The sequence below is a fragment of the Kockovaella imperatae genome (assembly GCF_002102565.1).
Source record: "Kockovaella imperatae strain NRRL Y-17943 chromosome Unknown BD324scaffold_18, whole genome shotgun sequence".
NCBI classification, from domain to species: Eukaryota; Fungi; Basidiomycota; class Tremellomycetes; order Tremellales; family Cuniculitremaceae; genus Kockovaella; species Kockovaella imperatae.
In genome coordinates, this window is record NW_019028958.1 from 141,695 (window position 1) to 160,827 (window position 19,133).

General features: G+C 52.4%; 7 protein-coding genes across 7 annotated transcripts; 4 read left to right on the forward strand and 3 right to left on the reverse strand.

The window, feature by feature from the left end:
* Positions 1-96: 96 nt before the first annotated feature.
* BD324DRAFT_584803 (hypothetical protein) lies at positions 97-1,473 on the forward strand (the record flags this gene model as incomplete). The annotated part of the gene is made up of 7 exons (XM_022013706.1): positions 97-250; positions 674-828; positions 880-958; positions 1,007-1,061; positions 1,116-1,174; positions 1,219-1,358; positions 1,411-1,473. The coding sequence occupies 7 exons, from the start codon at positions 97-99 to the stop codon at positions 1,471-1,473; spliced, it is 705 nt and encodes a 234-aa protein (XP_021868004.1).
* A 408-nt stretch (positions 1,474-1,881) lies between these two features.
* Positions 1,882-3,340, reverse strand: BD324DRAFT_639190 (hypothetical protein). The gene is made up of 4 exons (XM_022017200.1): positions 2,963-3,340; positions 2,717-2,877; positions 2,134-2,643; positions 1,882-2,079 (listed from the first exon to the last, which is right to left on the reverse strand). Exons 1-4 carry the CDS (start codon positions 3,294-3,296, stop codon positions 1,933-1,935), a joined length of 1,152 nt encoding a protein of 383 aa, XP_021868005.1. The 5' UTR covers positions 3,297-3,340; the 3' UTR covers positions 1,882-1,932.
* Positions 3,341-5,750, forward strand: BD324DRAFT_684116 (chaperonin Cpn60/TCP-1 family). The gene is made up of 9 exons (XM_022019207.1): positions 3,341-3,608; positions 3,658-3,712; positions 3,760-3,814; positions 3,898-3,991; positions 4,074-4,225; positions 4,274-4,396; positions 4,447-4,628; positions 4,688-5,307; positions 5,364-5,750. Exons 1-9 carry the CDS (start codon positions 3,573-3,575, stop codon positions 5,721-5,723), a joined length of 1,677 nt encoding a protein of 558 aa, XP_021868006.1. The 5' UTR covers positions 3,341-3,572; the 3' UTR covers positions 5,724-5,750.
* BD324DRAFT_639192 (hypothetical protein) lies at positions 5,751-7,842 on the reverse strand. The gene is given in 8 exon segments (XM_022017201.1): positions 5,751-5,919; positions 5,970-6,094; positions 6,145-6,302; positions 6,356-6,666; positions 6,716-6,886; positions 6,945-7,253; positions 7,331-7,334; positions 7,350-7,842. The coding sequence occupies 8 exon segments, from the start codon at positions 7,542-7,544 to the stop codon at positions 5,882-5,884; spliced, it is 1,311 nt and encodes a 436-aa protein (XP_021868007.1). The 5' UTR covers positions 7,545-7,842; the 3' UTR covers positions 5,751-5,881.
* Positions 7,843-7,995: 153 nt separating this feature from the next.
* Positions 7,996-9,185, forward strand: BD324DRAFT_639196 (hypothetical protein). The gene is made up of 5 exons (XM_022017202.1): positions 7,996-8,185; positions 8,250-8,260; positions 8,308-8,366; positions 8,430-8,466; positions 8,539-9,185. Exons 1-5 carry the CDS (start codon positions 8,152-8,154, stop codon positions 9,082-9,084), a joined length of 687 nt encoding a protein of 228 aa, XP_021868008.1. The 5' UTR covers positions 7,996-8,151; the 3' UTR covers positions 9,085-9,185.
* A 13-nt stretch (positions 9,186-9,198) lies between these two features.
* On the reverse strand, positions 9,199-14,550 carry BD324DRAFT_639199 (muts domain V-domain-containing protein). The gene is made up of 29 exons (XM_022017203.1): positions 14,124-14,550; positions 13,246-14,069; positions 13,188-13,203; positions 13,121-13,142; positions 13,044-13,072; positions 12,929-12,994; positions 12,762-12,887; positions 12,513-12,715; positions 12,345-12,471; positions 12,096-12,301; positions 11,973-12,053; positions 11,874-11,920; positions 11,773-11,822; positions 11,681-11,733; positions 11,556-11,631; positions 11,387-11,519; positions 11,103-11,348; positions 10,955-11,056; positions 10,850-10,914; positions 10,762-10,806; positions 10,492-10,723; positions 10,321-10,443; positions 10,186-10,268; positions 10,126-10,136; positions 9,969-10,074; positions 9,784-9,916; positions 9,687-9,741; positions 9,563-9,641; positions 9,199-9,523 (listed from the first exon to the last, which is right to left on the reverse strand). Exons 1-29 carry the CDS (start codon positions 14,156-14,158, stop codon positions 9,307-9,309), a joined length of 3,591 nt encoding a protein of 1,196 aa, XP_021868009.1. The 5' UTR covers positions 14,159-14,550; the 3' UTR covers positions 9,199-9,306.
* Positions 14,551-14,556: 6 nt separating this feature from the next.
* Positions 14,557-19,120, forward strand: BD324DRAFT_213107 (sterol-sensing domain of SREBP cleavage-activation-domain-containing protein). Its single transcript, XM_022012190.1, has 5 exons — positions 14,557-15,895; positions 15,947-16,279; positions 16,321-16,545; positions 16,585-16,746; positions 16,785-19,120. The coding sequence occupies exons 1-5, from the start codon at positions 15,038-15,040 to the stop codon at positions 18,912-18,914; spliced, it is 3,708 nt and encodes a 1,235-aa protein (XP_021868010.1). The 5' UTR covers positions 14,557-15,037; the 3' UTR covers positions 18,915-19,120.
* The last annotated feature ends 13 nt before the right edge of the window (positions 19,121-19,133 follow it).

A 19,133-nucleotide genomic window follows, 5' to 3' on the forward strand; every position in this document is an offset into this window, starting at 1 on the left:
TTGCAAGTCTGGTATGCTACGTGGCATATTCAGTAAAGATAGAGATCTACTCACTGAGAAACAGCGGTGAGCAAGCCGGACCTTGAACGTGCCTATATGTTTTCTCAACTCAGGCTCGACACGCTACATCAACTTCACATGACACTCCTCGAGCCGTATCACTCTCAGACGATCCATACGCATCTCGCGGCGATACACTCGACCGGTCGAAGGAGTAGAGTTCTGGATGTAGGAGCGGTGAGTGGGCCGAGTCAGGCGAGACCGCGCCCAGCCCGTGGCGCGATGACTTGTCGAACCATGCTTCCATTCAATCGCTGACCACCGCTCAGGGTACAGGTCAGTGAGGATCCCGCGCTCAATTCACATTGTCTCACATCCCGCTCTTCAGGCGCCTGGAGCGTCATGCTTGCCAATGCTCAACCGTTCTGCGACGTCCTGGCTGTCGAGTGAGTGACTCGGACTTGATCACTCAACACCGCTAATCTTTCTTTCTCTCTCTCTTCAGCATCAATTGGGCTTCTTGGATGACTTCTGCAGCGCAGCATGGTAACCTCGACTGCCAGACTCTAGGTAAGGCACCTGCTGAATGAGACAGCTAGTCAAATCCGCGACTGACAACACTTCAGACATATCCCTACCAATACCATTTCCTCCTCATACTTTTGGTACGCAGGCGCCTGTTCGCCATCGCTGACGCCATGCTCAGACATCATACACGTCAAGATTCTTCTGCTTGAAATACCAGATTACTCGGCCATTATTGAACGACTCGCAGTGACGCTTCGCCCAGGGGGACTGTTGATTCTCGTCGAAACTGAACCTCGTTATGTAGGTCTTGGAAGACTGGACGTCTGCCGGACTGACGCGCCTCTTGCCCAGCTTTCTTCCAACGGGGAAACGTCTCGCTGTATCAGGACATTAGACGCGTGTGTGAGGGATGCATACGCAGCGCGAGGAGGTACGCGGGCCTGGTGTGGCCAGCACGGGAGACTTACAAATTCCTCAGTGGACACTACCCTGCCTGCGAATCTGCTCCAATGTCTCGCCTCATCCCGAGTCTTGTGAGTGGCGTGAAAGCAAACTGAGCGACCCCTTGCTGGTGCTGAGTTATCCAGTCACACGCCCGCATTCACACAAGAATTAGGCATGCCCACAGCAGGCTTCCTCAGAGGTAGTAAGTGATATCATTGCTCATGATCCTCACCACTCGTCGATCAGGTTCTCAATCCTTGGCTCGAGCCGGAAGACTCCATAGATCTTTGATCGAAGCCAACATTGCCAAGATCATACCGATCGTCCTGGCCAACGGGTACGAACAGGGACAGATACGACAGCTGGTCAAGGACTGCATCGAGGAGGTGAGTCAGCAGTGAATCGTAAAGGTCCAGCACTGATCTCAAATCGATCCAGCTGTCGAGCCCTGATTCGAGGCATTACCAGCGTCTTTTTGCCGTGTACGGACGAAAGATTTGAGTACACAAAACGATGGACATTTCATGGTGGTGAGCGGAACGCGAGACTTGGCGTCTGACTTAGTGGTATGCCAGGACATGAACTATTGGGCTCTCATACGGCGCACTTCAATACGCTCATGTCACTCAACATCGCATCCCATTCACCGGATACAAATATTGGATCTTTACAGCAAGCACAGTATAATACATATTTCACAGAGTCAGTTTGGCGAATCCGGATGACCCAGGCTTGGAACCATAGGAACGGGCTCTGACTGGTCACAAAGGGGGGCAGGTTTGGGCTACAGGACAAAAAACGATGCGGTCTGGGACCAAGCAGAAAGCATTGGAAGCATCGCCTCTCAAACACGAAGAAAAGGGCCAAATAGACATGTAGACGATGATAATAGCGACACGATATCTTACATCATGCAATTCCATACAGTAGTACAAGTATACGCATGACCTGTACAAGGATCTATCTGCCTCTACCTCCTATCATCGAGATCAGTCCCTCGCGATCGGCTTCTGGGGCCCAGAAGACTACCGCTCGACCAGGATATGATGCTGATGATGAGGGGACGTCGATAGTGAGTGATAGTAGCTGGTATTGACCATTGGCGTTCTGTGAGATGTCTATTCAGCGACGACTATGTGATCAATGGATGGTCAAACAAACCTTCACATAGTCACCCTTGACTTCCCCGACTTTGTACGTGCCTGGCGGAGGCAGACCTCTCGTGGCTGTGCCACTTCGATCACCTCGGGTGTTTGCATTTGAGCCATTCCGTAGCCCTGAGAATCCACCCAAGAGACTTCCTAACCATCCAGATCCATCCTCGGCACTCTGTGTCGTGTCCACTTCCACATTCGCGATGTTTCTCTCCTTTCCCATACTCGCATCTTCACTCGAGCCCGTGAACAAGGAAGCCCCGCCATCTATGAAGCCAAGATATCTCGCAGCATCGTCCAAGGACGTAAGGACCAAATGCCAAGATGATTTTGCCCAGTGAAGGGGTTCAGGTTCATTCCTTCCTCGTCCATGGACCCAGAACGTGATGATCATATGATCTCGACCGGAAGAAGGATGTCGCAAGAGCGTATGAGCGACGGGTGTAGAGCCTCGTACAGGAGCAGCGGGCGTAGGTGAGTGGGTGAATGTTAGAGGCGGTAAGAGGTGAGCATCGAGCTGGGAGAGCGTTAGCTCGATTGACCGAAGTAGATGGCGGAGGCTGATGAGGAGGCTGACGAGGAGGGCTCACCGCATCGCTCTGCCTGATTTTGTCGACCGCTTGGGAGTACAGAACGCTGGGCGAGTTCCTCGCAAAGAGCTCAGTGGTGAGTGACAGTGTCAGAAGGATGAATAATCCTCCTCCGAAGAGAATGACTCCAAGGTTCCCAGTCTGTCGGACTGTCCTGCCAACTAAGCGAGACGTGTCAGTGTCATTTCGAGTCCATCTATCTTAGCCCCCTGCGACGACTACAGCGGCTCGACCCCATCGACTCACGTTTACCCTTTATACCCAACTCTTTCCAGCTCTTCCAAGTCTTGTTCCTCCCACTAGGTCCGACCCCCAGAGGAAACGGTCCAACACTCTCTCTTCCGTCCAGATTCGATTGTCCAGTCCTGACTCGAGGACTCGCATCAAGGCTAGGATCAGTCCGCAAATCTCGATGAGTCGCATAGGTCCTCTTCCATGAAGTGCCCGCTGAGTGAGAAACGGCAGGCGCTTGATATGTGATGCGGAAGAGTGGCATCGCTGATCTTCCAGCCACCAACTTCGTACAGCTCATCAAGGCAGGCTGTCCCATGAGCATGGAGATGGCGAGTTTGCCGCTCATCTTGATTCGCACGAGCTTCCCACCAGGAGCACGAATGAGATGTACAAAGCTGCAATAATGTTCGGTCGGCATCTCGCCTGGGATATCTCTTCCCTCCGGAGATTGAGAAATTTGATTCCGTCTCTGAAATGTTCGCGCGTTTCGAAACGCTCGTCGTTGCTGCTGCTGAGTCTTTTGCGTGTCGAACCTTTGGAACCCGACTCATTTGAGCCTCTACATCCAGCTGCTCCCGCTAGCACAGAATAGTAGATTGGGTCAGAACACGTTCCGATCAATATGGCCGCATCAATGTTTCAACGAGATCCCCGAGCGGTCAGTCGCTTCTTCGCTCAGCTTGGGCCTAAGCTGACAATTGCCTTAGGGCCTGTTCTTGGGTGGTTCAAGAACAACCGGTGCAGAGGTCAGGGAGCAAAATGGTGAGCCGAGTCGTTCAGAACAGGGAATAGCAGCTCATCCTGCACAGTCCTTGCCTGTCAAACCGTCGCCAACGTGTTGAAATCATCTCTCGGTCCCGTTGGGTGAGCGTTGACAATATTGTCGAGCAATTTTCATGTCTCGCCAACTCGTTGTCGCACATGCGCTGATGCACGCATCCCACTAGTCTCGACAAAATGCTCGTCGACAACGTCGGGGATGTGACCATCACGAATGACGGAGCTACGATTCTGTCTCTGCTCGAGGTCTCCCACCCGGCTGTGAGTGTCCTTCTCGAAAGCTGGTCTGCGCGCCCGACGTCGTCCTGCTCTCAGCGCATTCGAGCCAGCTGACGCACCACAGGCCCGTATACTTGTGTCACTCGCCACGCAGCAAGACAAGGAAGTCGGAGATGGTACGACTTCTGTCGTGCTCCTCGCTGCGGAATTACTGAGGAGAGCGAATGATCTCGTCCGCAACAAGATTCACCCAACGACAGTCATCACCGGATACAGGTGAGCTGCATTGTCCCTCTGAAAGGTCTCAGCTCACACCACGTCTAGACTCGCTTGCAAAGAAGCCTGCCGTTATATGGCTGAGCAGCTCTCGACCAAGGTTGATAAATTGGGCAGGGACTGTCTCGTCAACGTAGCCAAGACGTCCATGTCGTCCAAAATTCTCTCTGCGTAGGTTCAACTCCTCAGCCGTAAGGAGTACCCAAGCTGATGGTCTTCAGTGATGACGACATCTTCGCCCCGATGGCTGTCGATGCCATGCAGGCCGTCAAGACTATCAACGCAAAAGGGGAGAAGAAATTCCCGGTCAAAGCGGTCAACGTGCTCAAAGCCCATGGAAAGAGTGCCAGGGAGAGTTTCATGGTCAAGGGATACGCTTTGAACTGCACAGTGGCCAGTCAAGGTAAGCTCTGCCTAGAGTGCCTAGATATCGCATTGAAGAAGCTCATGACTGTTGCCCAGCGATGAAACTCCGAGTGCAGAATGCCAAAATCGCATGTCTCGACATCAACCTCGCCAAGCAAAGGATGCATCTCGGCGTTCACATTACCATTGATGATCCTGAACAACTCGAAGCTATCCGTGCGAGGGAATCTGAGATTGTCCTCGAGCGAGTCAGGATGATCCTCGCCGCGGGAGCCAATGTCATTCTCACCACGAAAGGAATCGATGACCTTTGCTTGAAGGAGTTTGTCGAAGCTGGAGCGATGGCTGTAAGAAGGTGTAGAAAGGAGGATTTGCGTCGAATCGCTCGAGCCACAGGGGCCACCTTGGTGTCTTCCCTCGCCAACTTGGATGGAGACGAGACGTTTGAAGCTGCCAGTCTTGGGACGGCAGATGAAGTGGTGCAGGAGCGAGTCAGTGATGATGAGTTGATCCTCATCAAGGGGACAAAGGTCGTCAATTCAAGTTCGATCATCCTGCGCGGAGCGAACGATTACATGCTGGACGAGATGGAGAGAGCACTACACGATGCTCTGTCCATCATCAAGAGAACATTGGAAAGTGGTAGCGTCGTGCCGGGTGGTGGAGCTGTCGAGACTGCCTTGTCAATCTATCTGGAGAATTTTGCGACGACTTTGGTGAGTTTACAGCCGATGTCACTGACTACCTGCTTTGCTAATTTTGCTATTCTCAGGGCTCCCGAGAACAATTGGCCATTGCTGAATTCGCTTCTTCACTCTTGACCATCCCCAAGACACTCGCTATGAACGCTGCGAAAGACTCCACAGACCTCGTGGCAAAGCTCAGAGCCTATCACAATGCCGCTCAGAGTGCTCCCGTGTCAGATCCCAAACGTGGTCTCATGTTCTACGGTCTGGACCTCATCAATGGCGAAGTCATCGACAATCGCGCCGCTGGAGTCTTGGAACCCACTATTTCAAAGATCAAATCACTGAAATCTGCCCTAGAGGCAGCCACGAGCTTGTTGAGAATCGATGATGACATCAAGGTGGCACCAGAGGAAAAAGAGGACAGAGATCCTCATGGTCATTAGAGCAATGCTGAATAGAAGACAAAACGGTCCTCTTGTCATCATGATGCATTATGTACAATGAAAGTATTCGTAGTGGGATTGAAGGCTCGTAAGAGGTACATAAGGAGGCCTAAAGGTCTGCTACTAGGATCTTGTAGTCGCAGGACATCACAGCTCGATCAGAAGACCGTACCATCACTGATGATATCGATTGGAGCTGCGTTTTGTATCAGCGAAGGGCTGGACGCGACAGCTGGAAAGACTCACGGCCTCCACCCTGTCGCTTTGTCTTTGCAATCTCTCGTCCACCTTTCCACGTAGCAGCTTCGATGACTTGAGCGAGGGACAACTGAGTGCCGAGCTTTTCGCAGATCAATGGATGGCAGTGATTCCTAAGCGATCAGGGATCAGTACAATGTAAATTTACTTGAGCATCACTTACAAGACACCGATAGTCAGTGCTCGCCATTCTACGATAGCGGGATGCGAAGGCGCAAGAAGAGGGGGTTGATCTCTGCCCCTGGGATAAGCATCCGGAGGTAATGTCTCGGGTTTGATCGTCAAGGCGCCGAGGTCGACTAGAAGACCACCGTTCCGATACTAGACGATTGTGAGCTACATGTTTCTGAGTGGTAACAGAAGTATTCGCTCACCTCTGGCAGTGCAGTCTGACCTCGTCCTCTGTCCACTTTCCATCCGCCCTCACTTTCGATCACCTCGACGAGAGAGTAACACAGCCATTGAGTGAGCTTGTGGAATGCCACGAGATTGTCCCCGGTAGTTCGATCGCCCGTTAACGATCTTTCCAGGGACGGGCAGGGCCATACATCGCCCAAGGGGAACGAGGGATGGTCCGGGAGAGTGGTCCGGGATGGCCAAATAGGCAAAAGAAGCTCGAACAGGGTGCTCCACAGAAGTGACAAAGGTAAGGTGTCGGCGGATGGGAGTCTGCCTTCCAGGTAGTCTGAAGACGCGAGTCAGAAGTTGGGCTTCACAGAGGAACAGGTGCTTACTGATTATCTCGCCAGGTCTTCCTGAAGGGCAGATATCTGGACGATCCCCCAAAGCTGATCCAAGCTTGATCAAGAGCTCGCATCTGCCTTCAAGACCGGCCATAGGGTTTGAATCAGACACTTGAAGGTGCTTTGCAAGCGTTTCTACCCTCAACCCTTTGAGAGCTTTGGCTACGTGGAATATGAGCTACACGAGCCACCCGCCGCGGGGACCAGACCAGCCACTCACCATCGACCTGGAGCTTGTTCGCATTGTTAGACGAGAACACACCCGCGGTGAACATTTGATAGCTCGCCACTGCCAGTCCTTCACTCCGGCCTCCTTTCCAGGTCTCTCGTCCGTCGGGACCGACTTCAGTGTACACCCAATCGGGTCCAGCGCCTGCATCCAGAAGGACCGAGACGACGTACAGGTCGATCAACGTCAAGGTCTTTGCGATGGGGTCCTTGGGACATAGAAGAAGAAGAGCTGGAATACGGCCCATCCGTGCGTCCTGGGCCTTGGTGGGTGGTTCGAAATGGGTCCGACGAGAGGTGGCTGCAAAGTCAGGTTGAGCATTTTGCCATTAGACTCACGAGGCACCTGTATAAATGCGTTAGAGGAAGGCTTAGAGAGAGGTCTTCCTGACAAGCTCACTTTGGAGAGATCACCATAGTCTCTCGTGATCAATGTGACACAGTAGTCCACGACATCAGCCACTTTGTCCTGGTGGAACGTCCAGTGATCCACCTGACCGACTTCGGCAAGCGCAAAGACCTGATTGCATCGGTCGTGCACTGCATCGAGCGAGCGAAGGTAGGTGACGATGTCGGGGATGGCTTCGGCCATGTTGGAGATGATGCTAGATTGTGCGATGCGCTGAGAGAAAGTCCTTGACGATGGTATGGTACGCAAATGGGATACCAGTGACAGGATCGATGCGAGCCAATGGTCGACTGTCACTAGTTATGGGCTTTGTAGAGCTGGGTTGAAAGGAGAAAGGAGTATCTGGAGGAGTCGATCTTTGAAAATGAAAGGGACAGCTGAGTCCTCAACACATCGGTGGCAGATCACTGTTACGATCCACCCAAGGCCCAATGAACGCTGTACACTCGTATAACCAAGTTAATCGCGTCCATTCGTAGCTGTACCTCGAGCCGATTCGGATCATTTGCCGAAGTCCCGCAAGTCTCAAGGAGTCTCGGTTATCAAAAGCACACACGAAGAGTATGACGTGGAATTCTAATACAGCGTGTACGGGATATGAACCGGGGGGAGCGTGTTATGTCTGTGCTAACCACATGACGATTGACGAGCATGTGTCGTTGAAAGAGGCTACTCAACTGTCGGGCGGCATTGAAAGAAAATCCGAGCAGTATCGGTGTATCAGATTGAGACAGCTTGCACCGTCCTGACAGGCGCCCCCATAAGCCCCTGGCTTGAAATCCACGGCGCCATGCCGAAGCGTGGCGGGGGCGGAGTTGATGGCTGTGAGTGACTGCCTGGATCAACTGATAGACAATCAGTAAGCTGAAGATAGCTCAACAACGACAGCCGAGGAAGTGGTGTGTCAAATTTCTGCCTCTAACTATGACTCTGACTCTCTCGACAGACTCTCACTGGCCCTCCCAGCAGTACCGTCACTAAAGATCGTCATATCCACCCCAACATGTGAGTTGGGCGCTGGCAGGGCTCAAATGGGTCTCTGGCTGACATCTGAGATTCTGATTCCAGTAAAGGCAGTACTGGAGGCTTTTTGGGCCTCATCACTGTGCGTTATATGTCGGAGACGCGAGGTGATCCGCTTGAGCTCGACGTACTGATCACGCATTTTGCTTTTCAGGGCATTGCCGTCGTCCTACTTTTAAGTCTATTCGCCGGGTTTTGGATCTACAATCGTCGTCGAAGGCGAAGACAACACCTTGTTGGCAAATCTCGCGCTTCAGTCTTTGGTCTACCCTTACCTGGCACATTGTCCTCGATAGAGGGCCATGATGACACGTGGGATCCATACGCTGATCCTCTTCCTTCTCCACATGAGGGAGGGAATAGACCTCGATATGCTCGACAGAGGAGTGAAGAGTGGGAAATTCCTCCAGAGACCCTCTATGCTCCCACTCCCAGTAGGATAAGAGGAGGTTCACGACGAGAAGGCGATCCACTTGGTGAATGGGAAGAGATGCCGAATTTACCTGGAGAGACCACGGCTCCCTTACGATCTCGCTCCCCTCGGCTGTCACCACTTCCATTCGGATCAGAGACACCGCCTCGCCAACCCGAGTCGAAAGGGAAAGGCACGCAGAGAGCAGAGGTACAGGTCAATCCTTTCAATTCTGAACTTGATCCAGAGAGGTTATCCCCTACGAGCAGCCATAGTGGAATGGCATGAGTTGCTGGCTGGGCATCGGACATTCAAAACGGACATACACGTTGTATCAGCAGACAACCTTACCGCGACCAATCTCTAGAGGATATGCATGTTATGACAAGATTTATGATACAAAGCTTGAAGCAATGCAGTATGTTTGTGATATGGAGAAAAGGCTACAAGGAGCATATCAAAAAGGGTTAATCTGGATGCGGATATGAATGGCGGCAGAGTGAAGGAGGTTCACAAATTCGGGACAAAGCGTAGTGCCTTCTGCAAAGCAAGAGCATCTACAACCTGCGCTGATGATAATGAGTCATGTCCTGAGGGACTGAGTGAACTGAACAATGATCGAGTGCGAGAGACGATAGCCGAGAGGGTCTTTTGAGCAGTCTCAGCCTTCATCTGATCAGCCCGGAGCTGCGCCGTCTGCAGCACAGAGTTCGACAGTCCGGCAAGGCTGTTGCAGTCAGAGGCGTGTCTCGGGCTTAGAACGTACCGGGCACACCAAACTCCGAAGGAGGCTTCTGCGAGACCGCTTTTGAGTTGGTATAAGAACGTTATTTCTTTGCTGCCGTCTGGAACATCATTGGACCTTGCTACAGTGACTTGTTCAATCTCACCTGGCATTTTGGTCTCTTCAAAGCTCATATGCCAATTACTGATCCGCTTCGGCATCTGAAGACATGAGTTCTCGTCGTTGGATAGCCTTGCACCTACTTCACTGGCCAATTCTTCCGCTGCGGCAGGGTAATGGGTCACAAAAAGCGTGTTGCAGCCGACCTGGGCTATGTGTGACAGGGTCGCGTAAGCTATGGCAACACCGTCATAGGTACTGGTGCCTCGACCAAGTCTGTGTTGACCGTCAAAACAGTCTCAGACAGGAGCTGAGCTGATCGACCTACTCGTCGAGAATCACCAGACTTCGGGGCGTGATCGTTCTCAGAATGTCACTGGTCTCGGACAGTTCCACCATGAAGGTGGACTTCCCACGCTCAATCTCGTCCGCAGCTAATGATCTGATCAGTATGATTTTCCCACTCAACCCAGGATGACGCCTACCTCCCATACGTCTGAAGATGGGTCAGCTGAATACTGCAGTTCCCAAGTCAGGCGACTCACGTCTGAACTGTATCATGTATGCCAAGAGTCACACTTGCAGCCGGGACGAACGATCCAATTTGAGCCATGCAAACGATGAGAGCCTGAAGCATTAGACTAGTTGCGGACTAGGGACCTCAGAAAAAACTCGCTCACCGTCGCTCGAACGCAAGAACTCTTTCCAGCCATATTTGGCCCCGTGATAACCTTTGCACGACCGTCTCGCTCGGAGAAATGGATGTCAAACGGGACGTATGCTTCGTCCCTAAGCATTTCTACCTGACGCAGGTGTCAGCTATATTCGAAGCCGACGGTCGGTCGTCTCACCATTGGGTGTCTACCTTGATTGATGTGAAGCGATGGTTCCGCCACGAAAGTCGGCTTGCAGTAGCCGCTCGCGGCTGCTACCTGCGCCAAGCTGATCAAGCAGTCTACGATTGCAATCTGCCTCGCCACGACCAGAAGAGAATGGCATTCCGAAATGTCCGCTTGGAAATCAAGAAAGGCTTGTTTCGATACCGCTGCAAGGGTTTCCCTGTGTTGTTCACGCTCTTTGATGCTGACGTCGTCAGATGAGCGAAAGGGCGCGTGACTTACATGTTCAAGACCTCAGGAGTATGAAAGCGAACGGCCGTTTTGGTTCTGCAAGGAGTCAGCGCTATGGCTTTCCAGTTCATGTCCTCACGCGCTGATCTTGACCCATTTTGCTGGCACGGTCTTGGCATCACGTGTGGGCACCTCGACCAGATACTGGATGATCAGCGGGGTCTCATCATAAGTCTGAACTCACCTCGATCCCAGCAACAGTAACGTAGTTGAGACTCGGACGATGCAGCACCTTTCTGACCTGATGCAGATGCTCTTTCAATTCTGCCTCACAAATCGAGATGCACTGGTTCCATCAGACATGGATACGTGAATGGCACTGATCACCTCACATCTTTGGCATCCTGAATGTCTGGATATCTGTCGGGATCTGCCCAGAGACCACTCTTGTCATCGTTTCTTGCCGCTTTGATATCGATAGCATCGAGAAACCGCTTCGTGGTATCCTTGATGGTAGGCAACATCTCAAGAATATTGTTGAGAAGCTTGGACTTGAAGATTCCTTTGACTGTCGCTTTATATTCCGAGGCTATACGATGCAGTCCGACAAGGATGGTGGCAAGCTCATTCGGAGTAGCCTAGAGCTATCAGTAAATCTGGACTCCACTTGGCCTACCTTTCCGTATTGAATCCGAGTCAGACCCTTGATGAGATCGGGCATGTTCACAAGCAGGCTGCGGAGTTTCTCCATGTAGTATGTTTTGTTGCCCATGATCTCTTCTATGGCATCAACCCGAGCCTGCAGTGCACTGCAAGATTAGGAGCAATTATTGCGGTATGCCCACCTGACATCCAGTAACGGTCTTCCCAGCCATTCCCGCATGAGTCGTCTTCCCATCCTCGTCTTTGTGTGGTCAAGAACTGCGGAACGTCAAATCGTTGTTTCTATGTCGCCCGTCATCATACGTACGCCACAGGAGGCTACCGTGTATACTGCCATCCGTTTGATTGCGGTAGATCTCCCTAAAGAGTCAGGGAAAGTTGCGTTACGGTTCAGCTTACAAATTGATCAGGGTATTGCTCGACAGCAGCATGTGAGCGCGGTTGATGAACTGATGAGGATACTTTAATAAACTGTTCAGTCAGAGCAGATGGGAACTGACTTTGACGAAAGAGGTGCGGTGTCGGAAAGCGTTCTCGAGACCGAATGCTACGCCGACACGTCAGCTACTAAGTCCACTCAGACTATCTTTCGGGCTCACTTTTCATATGCTGAACAGCCAGATGGAGCGCAATGACAACTTGCTTGGGAAAATCGACCAGCTCCAGGATCGTTCCACCATCTGAAATTGCTCAACGTCATCAGCACCAAATGAAAAACTCACCGTTCATATCGACATCGCCGGCATGGGCTGTAGCCTCGAGATCATCCTCCCCTTCTGATCCGTTCATATCCACATCATCTTTTGTGAGATCGACGGTCTCCCCGGCTCTAGTTTGAGAATGGTAGAACTTGGTCAGGTCATTGAAAGCTTTGCCATACTTGGGGACATCGGGAAAGCGCTCGACCCTGATCGAAGCCGAACTTGCTCTGTCTTCTGTCAGTTTCAGACGCTAGACCTCGGAAGGCTTACTTGGAATGTCCCGAAAAATGCGTGAGCACCTTTTCAGTTGCGGCACTCAATCCGATTTTAGGAAGCAGCAGCTCAGCAGGTTGCAAATGGGTCAATCGAGTTTCCAGCTCGGTGCGGACCTGCGAATCTGAGACGGAGTATGAGCGCCAGGATGCGCTGATTGCTTACCGTCAAACTCATCCCAAACGACCTCGCCTGTAGACGGGACAACGCTGACGACGGCTATGCGGACGCGTTCGTCAACTGCCTGACCGCCCATGCCCTTCTCAACGATCGCAACCAATGCATTAGTGGGAGGCGGAGCAGAGCCCGGTAGAACGGGATCATCGATGATATTGGAGGATGAACCAAGTGATGGGTCCTCGACATAGCTGAGTGGGTAAGTCATTATGTGGTATGTGGAGAACGGCAGCTTACGTTGCGGCGGTGAACAGATGAGTGAGCTTCCTTGTGAAAGGTGCATTTCTGTTGTCACCGACTTTCTTCAGAGCGGCAGTCTCCAGCTGCGATATGACACCGACTTTGTAGCCCAAGGATATGAGTCTATTTGATCAGTCCTTGCCATGAAATGCGCGAGAGCTCACTTTTTCACGTGAACATGAAGTCGGTGGACTGGTACGGAGGCAGTGTAGAAATTCCGGCTCGGAAAGCTATTGCGTGAATTAGTTCGTCTTTGAGACAGGACGGGGCTTGGCTCACCAAGCTATGCCAAGCTCCTTCGAGGCAGTCTGCAACATTTCAGCAGCAGTAGATTCAGTACTCGGCACCCCTCATACCTTCGCATCGTCGCCATGGAATCTTGATAATGTTCAGTGTAGTCCGGCAACGATGTGACTGACTCACTTGTATTTGTAGCCAACTGTGTGGGCTTCAGCACGATGGCGTCAAAGACTAGCCTCACCTTCCATGAAAAGCAAAACGTCTGGATTCTCCCCTTTGATTTCCATGAATTGCTTTTCCAACGGCGTGTAGGTCTGACCACTAGGACCGACTTCTTCCTCCTTCTTCTTCACGCGCCCAGTCTTTGACTTTTCGTTGACTCCAAATCTCGCCATGAGATGATTTCCGACTCTCTCCGCGTTCTCAGCTGTCCTTGTGTCCTCCTCACTCGCATCTAGAAGGTCCAAGCCTGGGGTGTCCTGCCCTGTGCGTTCGCCTGCATCATCACCATCCATCAACATTTTTCGAGCCTCGGCGGCAGCAGCCTCATCCAGTGCCAAGGATCTTCGCCTAGGTATTATTCCACCGGGCTCTGCCATTCTCCGTTGCCATGCCTCGTGTCTCTTCTGCTGTTCCTCTGTCCGACGTTTGGACTCGCCAGAGTATGGAACTGATCCCGTGGCAAAGGTAGGGAAAGCACTGCCCGAAGGAGTCGATATGACTTGCAGGGATTTGGGAAGGGCATAATCGGAAAGAAGGGTAGACTTGGTTCGAGACGAGGCAGGACGGTCAGAGGTCACGCCCTCATCTGACGGCAATCGAGAGGTTTTCCTAGAGGAGCTCGCCGATGTTCCAAAGTAGCTCGAAGTAGTGGTGGTCATTGCCTGACCATCGCAGGACTCCCCGGACAGCTTCAGCCTCTTTGATGTAGGCAGCTTGGCCTCCTCGACGACGCCATCTGGCTCATCATCGTCAATGATTATCGGTGTATTGTCCTGGACCTCAATCACGGATATTCGAGTTGATGGAGGTGATTTCCGCTTGAAGAAGCTTGAGATTGCTGGCCTGAGAATATAGTTTTTCAACTATAGAACAGCATTCAAGACCATCGTCACTCACTGAGAGTCATCCTCTCCTCTTTTCTTGGGCGTCATGACATTGCTAGGATTTGCTTTCGTGCAGGCAATTGCAGGAATGGTATTCAAAAGTTAATCACGAGCAGTTGACGGCCGCAGTGATCGAGGCGGCCATCGCCGAAAGCGAGGCACAGCTCATACCGATCGTCGGCATGATCTCCGCGAGGATTGGGGCAGCATGCGAGTCTCCGCGACTGGGGAGGCGAACCTCCATGCCTAACTGGTCACCAGCGTATTCCTCAGAGACGATGAAGATGGCCGAACTGTCCTCGTAGCTTTTCATATGCAGTCACAACCTCGACCTTTGCTCTGCTTCAATTTGCCAAGTCCCAGGCCCAGGGGAGAGCGGGATCAAAAACGTTGCCCCCCCTGTGCCACCCGTTTTCGGTGGAGGAGGGCCCTCTTGTTCGGGTCACCGCGGATTATTCCAACTCTGTTCCTTTCGATTATCAACAACCAAGTCTGCATATCACTTTTCAATAGACGACGAGCGCTCGACGCACTGCGCGATGTTCATTCCGATGGACTGTCTTGCTCGTCCCGTCTGATGGACAGACTCTCCTGCCAGAATATCCGGAACTAGATTGTCGCCAGTATTCGCCCGAGGCAACTCGCCGAGCTAATACAGCTTTCTCATGTCGACCACGTCCAGCGCTCAAGCGGGGCCGAGCGTGCCTAGACAGGCTCCCAATCTCGTAACATCAGCTGGTCCGTCAACACGCATCAAGGATAGAGAGGGCAAGCGACAATCAGACCCAAAAAAGCGACGGAAAAATGCTCTAGGATGGAAGCGGTATGCGAGTGCCGAGGAGATACAGCGTGCATTCAAAGCATTTGGGGAGCATTGTGCTCGTAATCAGGTAAGACAGCAGACTCGCAGGGAGTATCGCTGAGGAAATGACAAAGATTCGAGTCCTGCTCATCGATTGTTTGGTCATGACCAACCTATTCTATCCAGCTCTGTCCATCTATTTACAGCAAAAGTTCCCGCCCTTACATCCGCCGGCACCGCCGTCTCACAACGCTCATCGATATTCATCGTCTTCTGGGTCAAAACGGAGAGTGACGAAAGAGCATCCATTATCTTTACTCAGTACACCATGGCTTGATACATTCTTCCCGTATCCGCCACCTCTGCTACCGCGATTGACATGGGAGAGTTGGTGGTCTCCGGATCCAGGACAAGAGACAACGTTAGGCTGGTCAGGTAGCGAGCTGAAGTCACAGCTAGAGGATGACGAAGTAAAGTTATTGCGAGTCGGATGGACAGATGTAGGAGGAATTTTGGATCATGACGAGACGGGAACATGGAATGAGCATGACGATGTGGTCCTCGACTTGATCCGTTCAACGGCGGAAGAATGGGAGGCCACCTACTCATCAGAAGGTGAAAGCTGCGTCAGGAAGCTCGAGAGAAGTAGCGATGGCCTGGTCCGCCCGTCTGGTCCATGTGTCGTGGTATCTCCAGAAAGCAAACTCGAAGGTCCCCTCGCCATCTCCAAACTGGTAACAGGCTCTCCTGCACCCGAAGGATCCCCAATTTCTCGTCCTCAAAATTGGCCACCAATAGCCGGCAAGGTGTACAGGAGCGCAGGAGTCCTTATGCGGATACCAAGTGCTTCGGCAACTGATTTTGAGGAGCGATGGGCCAAAGCGATGGAGGAGGTTGCATCGACCGTGACAGGCGAATTGTTCCCAGAGCCCCCACGGCCAGCTGCGAGACCTCACCAACTAGGCGAGACAGTCGCTTTAGCCGTGAGTTTTCGAGGTAGACGTCACGATGGCTCGTACTTACGACCCTGACAGTATCGATCTGCCAACACTTCCTCCTCTGAGATTCAGGTCACAGTTCCAGATCGACAACTCGTTGCATCTGTCGTGCCTCGGTTCATCATCATCCTCTACCTAATCTTCATAGTGCTGCTAGGCTCTCAGCTGTCGACGGCCACGCAGGTCCATTCGCGGTACGGTTTGGCGGTGACGGGCATCGTCCAAGTTTGCTGCTCCTCAATCATGTCGTACAGTGTGTTGTCGCTCTTAGGCCTGCAGATTGGTACGGATCCGCAAGCTGGAAGTTTGCCCATGTACATCCTTCCCTTTGTGGTGGTGGTCGTTGGAGCGGAGAACATGGCGACTCTCGTGAGCTCAGTAGGCTCTTCGGGTCACTAACGAGACTGCAGACAAAGGCCGTCTTCTCTGTACCCTTCTCACATTCTGTGCCAGCTCGCATAGGTATGGGACTGTCAAAAGTAGGACCAGGAATCGCTTGGGCGTCCTTTACCGATTTGTGCATTCTCGCTCTGGTGTCATTATGCGTCAACGTGCGGCCAGTGACAGAGTTTTGCCGATTCGCCTCCCTTGTCATCATCACGGACTGGTTCATGCTGCACACGTTCTTCTTGACGGTGAGTGAGCCATATTAGCCGGAAACTGAAACAAGTCAGGTCCTTTCTATTGACGCGCAAAGACTCGAGCTCGCCGATGTGCTGGCGAATCCGGACGGAACCAGCCCAAGAGCCCGCTCTGCGTCCTCGGGCAGGCCACGTCGGTCCTTGTTGAGACGATGGACAAGGGCTCGACGTAACAAATCCGGCAGTCTCATTATCGTGAGTCTTGCCTGGTGATATTCTGCTGAAGTCTCCAGATTCTCATATCCATCGGTGCTATCTACTACGTGACTGAGAGTCGCAGATCTCCGGCCACAATCGCTAGCCTGTACGGCTACACCCCTTCGGTCGCTTCCATCCTCCCAAAAACCACCCCATTCATCACCTCAGCCCATCAACTATTCCACCTCACGCCATCAGAACAGCTTTGGCGAAGCTTGAATCCCATGAACCTCGCTCACATCAAGATGTCTGTACCGAGGGCATCACTTATCATCCTTCCAAAAGTTGGACACAAAATGCAACCAGCAGGCCTGCGGAGACTACAACTACCAACCTCGCGAATCCTTCTGCCTCGCCTTAAACCCATTTTTTACCTCTTCAAGGTCGTCATTCTTCCGCAAGCAGTCACAGCTGGAACTTTGTACGGACTCCTGCTGTATCTACTGAAGGACTCCCAGCTGCTAGATTCACAACGACATGCTCTGGGAAGAGTCGATCCACCTGCTGGAGAACAAAGTGGCACGGAGGCGCTCGATTCCGGCGCCGTCATCGATATTCTGCCCTGCAGTCATGCGGTCGATGTGGATCGGATCGGCGTGACTTCAGATGGCAAATTAGCGTTGTCCATCGATGGGGACAACACCCTGTTCTTATGGCGTTTTGGACAGTTGGGCACCGGTACCAGGGAGACATTATCGACGTCGGAAATCAAGGACGATCCCATCGTCGCTTGTCTTCTGAATCACGATTGGGCTATCCTCGGTTCTCAGCGCGGTTACTTATACGTTTGGAAGATCGGGGAGAGCGGACCTGCGAGAGCTCTCCAGCCCATCCCGATGGGCGAAGATGATTTACGCATTTCCGCTATGTCTTGGGGAGCTGCTTCGCCGACCGACCCATTTCAGCACCCTGGTCCCACGGGTAGCCTACCAACCATACTGGTGGCGATGAACGATGGCAGCGTGATCTCAAAGGGTCTGTCTGACGCCGTCTCAAAAGTGGTTGTGCCGCCGTGCGGTGGAGAGAACCGGGTCAGGACCTCCTTTCTCAATCCTCTCCCGGATCTTCAGATAATTATCTCGGCAGGACACACCCTCACCAAAATGCACACTCCAGCCGCCGAATCTTGGATTTCTCGCGACATCGCCGTATCCGACGATCCTGCCGACCGACTTGAATGCGTGGCAGCTTGTCCAAACGGACTGGCTTTCGCATTCCGATCGGGATTGATTCAGATCAGAGATCTGGACGGTAATCCGATGTATCATTTCAGATTGCCGTTAGAATCTCTAGTTCCTCCGAAAATTTGCAGGATCGAACTGGCCGCTCCAAACTCTTCAAAATGTTCCACCTGTGGCTCGATCACAAACAAATCGTTGTTCACGCTTGTCTCAACAGCCGACCAGGTCATTGTTCATCATGCGGCCCCCCGCGGTCATTCGTTATGCAAGTGTTCTCGAGATACCATGTCAGATGGAAAGCTTGGCATACCACCGCGTCGAAGTCCCTTGACTACGCCGCAATCGCCTCCACTTCTCTTGCCATCGTTGTCTAATGACAGCGCGGCGACCTCTCTTTCTCACCGAGCCCGGCGGCCATCCTCCATGGGTCGGGAGAACTCCTATAATGGTCATGCGGCAGTCCAGGATGACTTTGACCACCAGATCCTTGGGAAGATCACGACGCGAGGGGGAGGACGTTGCTGGCGAGTCGGATCACAGAAGGCAGTCGGATTAAGACGGTCTGGGAATGGCATCGATGAACGATCATGGGAAATTTGGACTCTGGATCTCGGCCAGCCATGGAATGGTCGAAATTTGCTCGTCAAACAATCGGCATTTGGCCAATTATTGCGCCATACCGAGACTCGGCAGTCTGACCAGGATGCAATGCGGATGCAAAGGGACGAGAGACAACTTGCGCTGAATGGACAGGTCCCGTTCCCAAGCTTGACTATCGACGCAACGGCCCAAACCGGTCTAGCTTTCGTGGATATCCGCACATGCGCGAAGAGTAAGAGCGGGATGTTAGTTGGCATGGGCAACCGAATCGCAGTACTTGAGACTGGGGAAATTCCCGAAACGTCCCGAAGAGGCTCGACGCTTGGGATCGCTCTTACTCCGCCTCCGCCGAAGAGGGAATTGGAGAGCAAGAAAACGACTTGAGAGTCACAAATAGACGCTATTCGTTCAAATACATAATATTGTATGCACCTACGCTGTGGGAGAACAGCTGAACGCATCGCAGGATGTCACGAAATCCGAGATTGGCTCTGGGCTGACTGTCTGATGTGTTCCAGCATCACAACGCACTGATCGCTCGACCTGCGTTACCAGCTCACCCCACTGCCGTGTGTATTACTTCCATCGACCTCGTCCTTGTCT

Coding starts and splice junctions, on each gene's coding strand:
- BD324DRAFT_684116 (XM_022019207.1), top strand. CDS start 3,573: ATGGCCGCATCAATGTTTCAACGAGATCCCCGAGCG. Junction 3,992..4,073: donor TCGAGGTCTCCCACCCGGCT/GTGAGTGTCCTT, acceptor GACGCACCACAG/GCCCGTATACTTGTGTCACT. Junction 4,629..4,687: donor CTGCACAGTGGCCAGTCAAG/GTAAGCTCTGCC, acceptor ACTGTTGCCCAG/CGATGAAACTCCGAGTGCAG.
- BD324DRAFT_639196 (XM_022017202.1), top strand. CDS start 8,152: ATGCCGAAGCGTGGCGGGGGCGGAGTTGATGGCT. Junction 8,367..8,429: donor CGTCATATCCACCCCAACAT/GTGAGTTGGGCG, acceptor TTCTGATTCCAG/TAAAGGCAGTACTGGAGGCT. Junction 8,467..8,538: donor GCTTTTTGGGCCTCATCACT/GTGCGTTATATG, acceptor TTTGCTTTTCAG/GGCATTGCCGTCGTCCTACT.
- BD324DRAFT_213107 (XM_022012190.1), top strand. CDS start 15,038: ATGACAAAGATTCGAGTCCTGCTCATCGATTGTTTGGTCATGACCAAC. Junction 16,546..16,584: donor TGCACACGTTCTTCTTGACG/GTGAGTGAGCCA, acceptor GAAACAAGTCAG/GTCCTTTCTATTGACGCGCA. Junction 16,747..16,784: donor AATCCGGCAGTCTCATTATC/GTGAGTCTTGCC, acceptor TGAAGTCTCCAG/ATTCTCATATCCATCGGTGC.
- BD324DRAFT_639199 (XM_022017203.1), bottom strand. CDS start 14,158: ATGACGCCCAAGAAAAGAGGAGAGGATGACTCTCA. Junction 12,302..12,344: donor CATTTTTCGGGACATTCCAA/GTAAGCCTTCCG, acceptor GACAGAAGACAG/AGCAAGTTCGGCTTCGATCA. Junction 10,807..10,849: donor AAATGGGTCAAGATCAGCGC/GTGAGGACATGA, acceptor GACTCCTTGCAG/AACCAAAACGGCCGTTCGCT.
- BD324DRAFT_639192 (XM_022017201.1), bottom strand. CDS start 7,544: ATGGCCGAAGCCATCCCCGACATCGTCACCTACCTTCGCTCGCTCGAT. Junction 6,303..6,355: donor GTCAGACTGCACTGCCAGAG/GTGAGCGAATAC, acceptor ACAATCGTCTAG/TATCGGAACGGTGGTCTTCT. Junction 5,920..5,969: donor AAAGCGACAGGGTGGAGGCC/GTGAGTCTTTCC, acceptor TACAAAACGCAG/CTCCAATCGATATCATCAGT.
- BD324DRAFT_639190 (XM_022017200.1), bottom strand. CDS start 3,296: ATGAGCGGCAAACTCGCCATCTCCATGCTCATGGGACAGCCTGCCTTG. Junction 2,878..2,962: donor GTTGGGTATAAAGGGTAAAC/GTGAGTCGATGG, acceptor CGTCTCGCTTAG/TTGGCAGGACAGTCCGACAG. Junction 2,080..2,133: donor TCAAGGGTGACTATGTGAAG/GTTTGTTTGACC, acceptor GACATCTCACAG/AACGCCAATGGTCAATACCA.